General features: G+C 39.0%; 1 protein-coding gene across 1 annotated transcript; it reads left to right on the forward strand.

The window, feature by feature from the left end:
- The first annotated feature begins 480 nt into the window (after positions 1-480).
- LOC104239251 (small ribosomal subunit protein uS9-like) lies at positions 481-1,193 on the forward strand. Its single transcript, XM_009793836.2, has one exon. The coding sequence runs from the start codon at positions 574-576 to the stop codon at positions 1,018-1,020; it is 447 nt and encodes a 148-aa protein (XP_009792138.1). The 5' UTR covers positions 481-573; the 3' UTR covers positions 1,021-1,193.
- Positions 1,194-9,925: the final 8,732 nt, after the last annotated feature.

Here is a 9,925-nt window from a genome sequence, read left to right on the forward strand (position 1 = left end):
TTATCAAACTAAACGCTAAAAAATATTTTATCATAAATATATGACTATCAAAACCAAAACCAGAAATTAAATCGTAAAATAAAACCCAGAAAGTTAATGCAATGTACCTGTGATTAAATGTAATGTGGGAACAACGACGACTAGCAGTTGAAAAATCAAAACAACAACGCGAATAACAATGTGATTCAAAGAAGAACAAATCACAAAACGCGAATAACAGGAGAGAGAGACAGAGACAGTAGAGGACTAGCGTATACTTGGAGAGAAAGTAGTTTTTTAATAAATAAGGGAAAAATAATCTTTTCAAATGAATTTTAACAAAAACCAGGTACGGGTGCAAATATAAAGACAAAGCGGCTACAGGTTAAAAAGAGGCGCTCCTGCAATTTTTACAATATTGCTGGTCCAGCCCAAATTGCCGGACAGTCTGATGTGGCCCAAAAGAAAAGCCTACAGCTTGTTCAAAAACCCTAACCCCCTTAAATTCCCTGATTCACTCTCTCCGTCCCCGTCTCAATGCCATTGTATCTCTAGGGTTAGGGTTTCTCCAAAAAGGATCAAATAAGAGGAATCATGGCAGCAGCAGTCGCATCTCCTATGGAATCGGTCCAATGTTTCGGGCGTAAGAAGACAGCAGTGGCAGTGACCCACTGCAAGCGTGGGCGAGGTCTCATCAAAATCAACGGTGTCCCCATCGAGTTGGTTCAACCTGAAATCCTCCGCTACAAAGCCTTCGAACCAATTCTCCTTTTAGGCCGCCACCGATTCGCCGGAGTGGACATGCGTATCCGCGTGAAGGGTGGAGGTCACACATCTCAGATCTACGCTATCCGTCAGTCCATTGCTAAGGCACTTGTTGCTTTCTACCAGAAGTACGTGGACGAGCAATCGAAGAAGGAGATTAAGGACATTCTTGTTCGCTATGATAGGACATTGCTTGTTGCTGATCCCAGACGCTGTGAGCCCAAAAAGTTTGGTGGTCGTGGTGCTCGTGCTAGGTTCCAGAAGTCTTATCGTTGATATCCATTATTTCTCATTTCTCTTCAGTCTTCAAATGCATTTAGCGGCTTTGGATAATCTATAAGGTCATTCGAGGAAGGTTTTTGATACAACTTTACTGGTTGTTTTGCATGTTTGGATTAATGCTATTATTACTATTATGCTTTTGAATTTGTAGTTTATATCCTCACAAATTTTGTTCTTTTTTATTTTGTGTTTTCTAGTGCTATGTATGTGCTCTTTATATGGTTTGATACCCAGTTTCTTTTAATCTTTCCTGGTTCCCTGGGATTGTATTAAGTGTCAGCGGAAGCTAAAGAGGCACTGTGATGCTAGGATGTATGTGGAAATACATGTGAGTTTACATTTTTGCATTGATTGTTTGTTGGCATGCTTCAAATGTCAGTGAGAACTAGGCTGTTTGCTCCTAATTATCATGGCATCCAATATAACGTGTAAATAGACATTTTCCTAATGGTCGTATAATGTGTAAAGAGACTTTTTTCTAATGGTGTTATGATGTGTCTTACGTTGAATGGGGAAACTCTGATTCAAACATAATGTTGCTGGACTTGTCTTTGATTCTATGCAAGTTTGTTGGTCTGTAGTCTTGTGATTAAAATTCCTAGTTGAGAATATAGGAGCATTATTAACAGAAATTTAGATCAAAGGTGCTTCACTTTAGAACTGAATAGGAAATTGAGGAAATGTAGTGAAGGGACTGTCGAAATCGGTGGAATTCTATGGCTAGCACTTGATTTTACAAGTTGATAACACTCGTGTCTTATGATTAAATTCCTAGTTGAAAATATGGGAGCTATTATTCACAGAATTTTAGATTAAAGGTGCTTCATTTTAGACCTGAGTAGCGTAAGTAAATTGAGGAAACGTAGAGGGACTATAGAAATTGATTATATGTCGTCTGATGCATATTATGTGTCGTGATATTGTTGTTTATTTTCTGATTTGCTTTTGTTCTATGGCTCTCTTATCAACTCTAGTATTTCTGTATATGTTATATCTTCAGCTCCGCGCAACTTTTTACCATCGCGGAAAAGAATAAATATAATACTTTAATATCAATATATATAAGTTTTACATATGATGGGATCTTGAACTGATTAGCCAGACCAACCATAACATTGAAGTACACAATTTTTCTGGCAAATCTGCATTTATATGCAAATGATTTAAGTATTACTCCTGTAGTTTTTGGATGGACTTTATTGGTAATTTGGTGTTTCTTTGGGCTGTTTGGATGGGGGAGCCTCTTTTGAGTTCATTGACTAAAATAGTTCTTTCGCCCTCCGAAGGAAAGGAAGGATACTGCATTATATCGGGGACGTTCGTTGAAAGGTACTCTCATTGTGCTGTTTTACTCTCTGGGCCAAATAGAATGTGTCGTGGTGTTGTCAATATTTCTCTGATTGAAGTTTAGAGTGGTGGTCTTGCATCTGAGAAATTGACGTTCTAAGCAGGGCCCTTAGCTATTCTCAAGTTGGTTGCCTGCAAGCTTGCTTACAATAACTATTTTTATACTGAGTCCCTTAGAACCTGACTCTCCCTACCATCAAAATCACGTCACATTCCGAACAGAAGGTTAACAGTGCATCACTTTAGCATCATGTTTATGATAGGATTCCAGTAAACTATTGAATTTGGGATGACGATGCAGCTACTAATGACAAATAGCTGAAATTTGTTACTCCCTTAACTGTGTTTGGGGCAGCACTAATGAAGGTGTACTATTTCTTTTGTAATTTGAGGTGTTGTTGGGATGTAAGGTTTGTCGGCTTTATGGCTTGTGTCTAGGTATGGAAATGAGGCGATGCAGAGAGAGGCAACTTTTAGCATGGGTGAGATGGGGTAACACTTGCTAAAAGTTTATAGTGGAGTGGGGCAGGAATGTTGGAATTATTTTTAAGAAAAAAATTGATTTAGGTTTTATAATTGCAACTCACAAACGGGAGAATAGCAGACTAGTTTTCTTATTCAATCCTTCTGCTGTGAAGCCATCATTGCTGGCTTGAGAATTCAACACCGGGCTAATTCCTCAAGTATAAGGATAGGTTTATTTTGGTCTTGGACTTCGTTGTAGTGCATTACCTTTAGTCCATGTCTAACAGAACCCAAAATATTAACAGAAACTCAAAACTAGGATAATAGGATTAAAACTAATGGCAACTTAAATGCTAATGCGAAACACAATGCAAGGCTAAAGAGTCAATTTTTTTAAGATCATCCAAGCTTGGGATAGTGTACGTTAGAAGATTGGGAAGTGCCTCCCGATGACTTCAACTTTTGCAAGTGCTCTGCACTTCAAATAAGAGGAAGAGATGCTAACAGCAAGCTCATGGAACTAGCATATGCTTTCCGGAGTTGATTTCTAAGATAGTCACTGAGGTTAAAGACAATTGTGTAAGAAAGTTATTTTTTAAATTTTGTAATAGAAAAATCACTCTTTTTTACTATTTTACTTACACAGTCAATTTTATTTGCTTTGTATTAGAAAAGTCACTATGCTTTTAGCATTTCACATACAAAGTCACTCTATATATTCAGGTGATATTTCTTGTGGCTTTAGCTCATGTGACAATATTTTTGAAGCCAAATGTCATGACATGTCACATCATCATGCCACATAGGTGTTATTTGGCAAAGTCCGGAACCAAATTGATGCAAATTTAGACTCAAAATACAAAAATAGGTGGAAAAGAATATTGATGACTTTTTTATGTAAAGCGCATGAAATACATGCGCTATGCTTATTATTTTGAAAAACTCAGTATAGGGCATGAATTACATACGTTATACCTGAACGTGGAAAGGCGATCAGGTATAGCGCATGTAATTCATACGCTATACCTATATAAATATTAGCAGCCATCTTCTTCCCCGACAGAAACAACCCCCCCCCCCCCCCCCAAATTTTTTTTAAAAAGAAAACTCCATTGGAGCCCACTTTGTTCCTCGAAATCTTTTGTCATTCATATTTTATTGATCAAAGACACAATCTACTGCCTCGTGGAGTGGAACGCACTTTGTGCTCAATTCGGTTGTCAAAGCGGCATATTTTTTTCGATCAAAAATATTCAAAAATAGGTATTTCGAAACACTTTTTTTGGGTATAAGTTATATATATATATATATATATATATATATATATATATATATATATGGAATTAGTTCGTAGTAATGTATTGCATGATTTTGTGCTTGTTTTGTAGTTTTTTTTAATCCGAATTAATTTAATGTTTAGCAAATTTGTTTGAAAATTGTTTATTATACCATTGTTATGTAGTTGTTGAATGTTTTGTGTTATTTGTTGATTATTATTATTATTGTACAACAAAAATATGGGCCTTTAGTGTTATTTAGTGTCCTTTAGTGATATTCTTTAGTATAGTAAGCAATAAATACGTTATAATTTATGTTAGTTGTTTAATATTTTTATATTTGTTGAAAAGTAAAAATGTATCTTTAGTGCTCTTTAGTGTCCTTTAGTGTAGAACAATAACTATGTGTCGCCATTAACGTAGTAGGTTAGAGTCATCAATTACGGACCAGATATTAATTAATTATTAATCGTATAGTAAAAGTATTATCAGATATGAATCAAATAAAACACAATAAGTTAAATAAGTTAACTGTTTAGTGTTCTTTGATCGATGAATAATAAAATAATTAGTTATCAATATAAAAGAGACCCTATCGTATTTTTGCTGCAAAATATAACAAATTAACATATAAATCGTTACGAACGAAATAAATAATTAATAATAGTTTATATAAAAACAATTATTAAAACTTTAATAATTATATCGATAAGTTAAACAAATTAAGTAATTAGTATTACTTTAATGACGAATAAAATTGTTAAAAAATTGTTAGTAAATAAAAGAGACCTTGCCGCATTTTTTGGTAAAAGGTAGCAATTAACATATAAATCGTTACGAACGAAATAAATACTTTATAGTACTTTATATAAAAATAATTATTAAAAATATTTAAAATTATCTTGATAAGTTAAACAAATTAAATATTTAGTATTCTTATAACGAAGAATAGAAATGATAAAATGTTGACAGTACAAATAAAACTTTGCAGAATTTTAGTCGTAAAATCCTAAAAACTAATATATAAATAAATACTTTATATCAAATTAAGTAATAATATAAAAATTTATGAATTAAAAAATATCGCAAGATATTTCGAGACCTTAAACGATTAAATAGAATAATATTTTAATTAATATTATTTAATTTACATACATCATTATGGATCGTCCGTCTGTGCATCCTGGACATGTTTCTCGTGAGCTACTTTTGCTCCAGGGGGGTCCATAAGTCTTCACATATCTAGGATGGAGTGTTGCTTAGCCCGAACTTCCACCCGAGATGCATTGACGATTTTTGGGAGCTTATTAGGGACCACCCACTTCATCATCGTACAATTGCGTGCCTAACTCGGATTGGTTTTTACGGATTGTTGAGGTCGATCGATTGTAGTTAGATTGGCCCCTGATCACGGCTCTGATCGAGCGGTGGAGACCTGAGACTCATACATTTCATTTCCCTATCTGCGAGGCGACTATCACGCTAGAGGACGTGGAGGTATTATTCGGGTTGCCCGTTGACGGTCTTGTTGTCCACTACCCACCTGCTCTTAGAGAGTATATGAGGCACGTCTATCTACAGATGCTAGAGAGGGTCACTGGATTCCAGCTGGCGGAACAGACTGCTATCAATGGCGTTAGTCGATTGCAACTATCGCCTGTTAGGCAGCAACTAGAGGCACTGCACGAGCAAAGCATAGATGAGTCACCACTTGAGGCTATTGAGTGGCAGTCAAGGCTGTTGGTTTTAATGATATATGATGGAATTCTTTTCCCGAATACTTCGGGAAACCTTGTGAGCCTACGTGTCTTGCATCATCTGGAGTGCTTAGATCACTTACCCATGTATAGCTGGGGTGGAGCCGTTCTAGCGTACCTTCATAGGCAGCTGTGCAGGGCGTCGATGGGTAGCGTGAGAGACGTCGCTAGATTTATTCCGCTACTGCAGGTGATAACATTATCAGCTCTTTTCATGATTATCATAGATATAGTAAAACAATACTCAAATTTACGCCCACAATCAAAATTAGGTTTGGGCTTGGGAGAGATTCTTGTAGATACAGCCCCCTCCTCGACCGCTAGCTCCAGATGCACCACCTCCGCCATTTCTCCCACATGCTAGGAGGTGGGTAAATAGGCGAGGCCTCTCCCGCAATATCAAGGCTCGACATCATCTCCCTTATTACAGGGATTTGTTGGATCTACCGGGAGATGCTCAAGTAAATATTTGACTAAGTTTGTTTGATAATAATTGATTTGTCTTGCGTTTACTTACTATTTTTGCATTTAATAAAAAGTTCATATGGAGGCCATATAGCGACGAGCTGATCGCCGATTTGCCAAAGTATTGCTCACGTGGTCGAGCTTTGTGGATCTCTGAGGTCCCACTAATATGTCTCGATATAGTCGAGCATCATCCGACCAGAAGAGTCCTACAACAGTTTGGTCGCCGACAGATTATACCTGCTCCTAGTTGGCATGCCACACATTACGAGCGGGATGATCATAGTAGAGTTGACCAGGCATACTTTGCCTAGCTACAGGCCTAGATAAAGGACTGGGATCAGAGACTGGGCATGATTCCGCCATACCCTCCACATGAGCTGTTGATAGTGAGCATGAGTACATGGCTTGGTATCGTCGTGTTACTCGCACTTTGATCGGTAATCCCGATCATCGGGAAGGTGGTCAGTACGTTCTATATGCTAGGAGGCATGAGGCACTGGTATGTTATTTGATATACTTGCTTATTATGTTAGATTTCCGTATCTTCCTTAATTAATATGGTATATGCTATGCAGGCTATTGGCTTACACCATTTCTACCATAAGGGTCTGCAGATGCAGTAGCATGTAGGTGACAGAGCATCATTTGTGAACAATTGGGGTCGTCAGGTATCTCAACTTGCTACTGCCTCATCGGTAGCTGCACAGACGGATACGCGAGTATGTTTTGATGTTGCGCTTATGCTGCCTGAGGATTACCATCATAGGCCACGCGTGCCTCCAACACGTGGTAGACGTGCCAGGCATGGACAGAAAGGAATGGGTGGCACGCGTGGTCGGCGAGGACGAGGTCCCCAGCAACGGGGCACTGAGGCACCCCTGGAGGATATTGGTGAGGATTTGATGGGTGACTTTGGTAAGGCACACGATGCTGGCGATGATATGCCTACATTCAGACTGTTGTCACCTGGACTTTATAATTTACCCCGACGGCTACTAATCGCTGGCGGTTATCTCTACCACTTGGTGAAAAAAAGTCTCGGTCTCAGTCTCTCTAGTCATAGCAAGGCGAATACTAGGGTGAAGACCGTCAATGAATCTCCTCACTCGCTCCCCCTCAGAGGGAATCAGAATAGTAGCATGATGGGACAATTATGTAAACCTCATATCATACTCAATAACTAACATCTTACCCGGTTAAAGGTGCTCAAACTGCCTCCTCAGCTCCTCCCCCCAGTGCGGGCACAAAGTTCTCCAAAAAGACCCTAGAGAACTGGGTCCAGGTAAGTTTACAACATGACTAGGGAGATGATGCAGAGTAGGGACAAGAGGTCTAACCATTTGGATAGCTTCAGTGGTGCCTCGTTTGGAGGCCGAGATCGATTCGGGATAGGCAATTCTAGCAGGCTAGCTTATTATACACCATCACCAGTCGAGGAGATTCTGTGCAATCTTCATTCAGTGCACATCTAGCATATAGTTCTCATTGCGCTCCATCTGTTCAAGGTTCATCGGTACTAGGTTCTTCTAATTCGCTGGATCAGACTTGGACCTAGCAATCATTTTTGGGTCAGAGGTTGCAAGGAGCATGGAGATCTGGGGCATGTCAGAAAATACTACCCCTATCTTCGCAGAGGTTCAGGACAATAGGGAGGACAAACTATGATTTCTACGCTGATTGTTCCACTACCAACTCAGCTAGCTCGGGGTAGAGGTCATCCAGTACGTGGTCGTCCTAGAGGGGGAGCTTTGTGGTGTCAGGCCAGATGTTGTGCATTCCGAAGGAGGACCTAGCCTGTTACTTTTGATGCTATTATTATAGGTATTATTTCTTTGTTCCACAGAGATGCTTTAGTATTGTTTGATCCTTGATCTACTTATTCATATATATCATCATACTTTGCTTTTTGTCTGGATATGCCACATGATTCGCTTTCTACCCTTGTTCATGTATCTCCACTAGTTGAAGATTTTATTCTGGTGGATCGAGTTTATCGGTCTTATATGGTCACTATATGTGGTTTTGAGATGAGGGCGAAATTTCTGTTGTTAGATATGGTGGACTTTGATATGATCTTGGATATCTCCGTACCATGCTATTCTTAATTGTCACACTAAGACCATGATGTTGACTATACCAAGGTTGCCGAGGTTGGAGGGGAAGGGCTCTCTTGGTTACATTCCTAGCAGAGTGATCTCATTTTTGAAGGCTCAACGAATAGTTAAGAAGGGATATTTGTCATATCTAGCCTTTGCCAGAGATGTTAGTGTTGACAACCCTATGGTTTAGTCAGTTCTAGTAGTGAGGGAGTTTCAAGATGTGCTTCCTCCAAACCTGTGAGCACGTAATTTTTGCCCTACGAGAACTACTCCCAGAAAATTCAAAATAAAATAGTTTTGTGTTGTTTGCAGTTGTTGCGAATTTTGTGTTATTTTTCTTGTATTGTTTGCATTCGTTCGTGCTTGTTTATTTGTTAAATTAAGAATAAAATACCAAAATATATGGCATTTGCATTTAGGATTTGATTTTTGCAATTGTTTAGTTAATCAAGAAAATTGGTGTTTTGCCAAAAATGAGAAATCACAAAAATAATGTACTTTGCATTTTTTTTAGCATTTAAGGTCTAGTTGTGTGATTTTATTTTAAATTGGTACTTAATCATGTGTGATAATTATTATTAAGAGCTAATTAGTATTTTAATAAGTTAATTTGGTTTATAATTTAACTTAGAATTTTAGTTTTAATAATTAGAAAAAGAGAAAAAAAAGAGAAGAAGAAGAAAGAACAAAAATAGGAAGGAAAATCGGACTGGGCTCAAATCCCTGGCCCAATGGCATGTCCCAAACCCGGTCCAGGCAGCCCCTCTCACAGGACGGTGAAACGACGTAGTATAGGAGCCAAACTACGTTGTTTCAATGACAAAAATCTCAGCCATTCAACCAAACCACATCCAACGATCACAGATCAATACCCGTATCCAAGAACCGAACCCGACCCGTTTGTCCAGAAACCAACCCGGTCTCAAGAGTGTCCAAACGACACCGTTCTATTAAGTGAATTGATCCAAGCCGTTGATCTTAATCGATCTAACGGCCTGGATCAAACCCTTCCCCAGTATATAATCCTAAGACCGCCCCCGCCCTCCTTAGAACCCACCCTATTCGTCTCCCTCAAAGGGTCTTCAGAGACCAAACCTTGTTCCGCTACTGACCGCCCACCGAAAATCGCCCACGGCGGCGGTCAGTCACCAATGGCCACCCAATTAACACCCCTAAGCCATCTGACCACCCTCGTTGCAAATCCAGTACTCGTTTGCTTCGAATCATCCTCAAACTTCTTGAATCTTTATTTGAAGATTCGAGCAAAACCTGGACCTACCCCAAGCCGCCCTGAGCTCACACCCTGGCACCCCCTGACCTCCCTCATGCCCAAAACACACTTGGTTGGGTTCGAATCTGACCAGAGCTGGACGAATCCCAAATCGAACCCCCAAGAACCCTAAAAGACCAAAAGTGGAAATTTTTCCAAATTAAAGGATGATTTGGGGTCTAATCGACTTTAGTCGAAGTGTTCTCAGTTGAGAAC

This window comes from Nicotiana sylvestris, chromosome 12 (assembly GCF_000393655.2).
Source record: "Nicotiana sylvestris chromosome 12, ASM39365v2, whole genome shotgun sequence".
Lineage (NCBI taxonomy): Eukaryota > Viridiplantae > Streptophyta > Magnoliopsida > Solanales > Solanaceae > Nicotiana > Nicotiana sylvestris.

Excerpts from the sequence above, each read along its gene's own strand:
- LOC104239251 (XM_009793836.2), top strand. The coding sequence starts at position 574 with ATGGCAGCAGCAGTCGCATCTCCTATGGAATCGGTCCAATGTTTCGGG.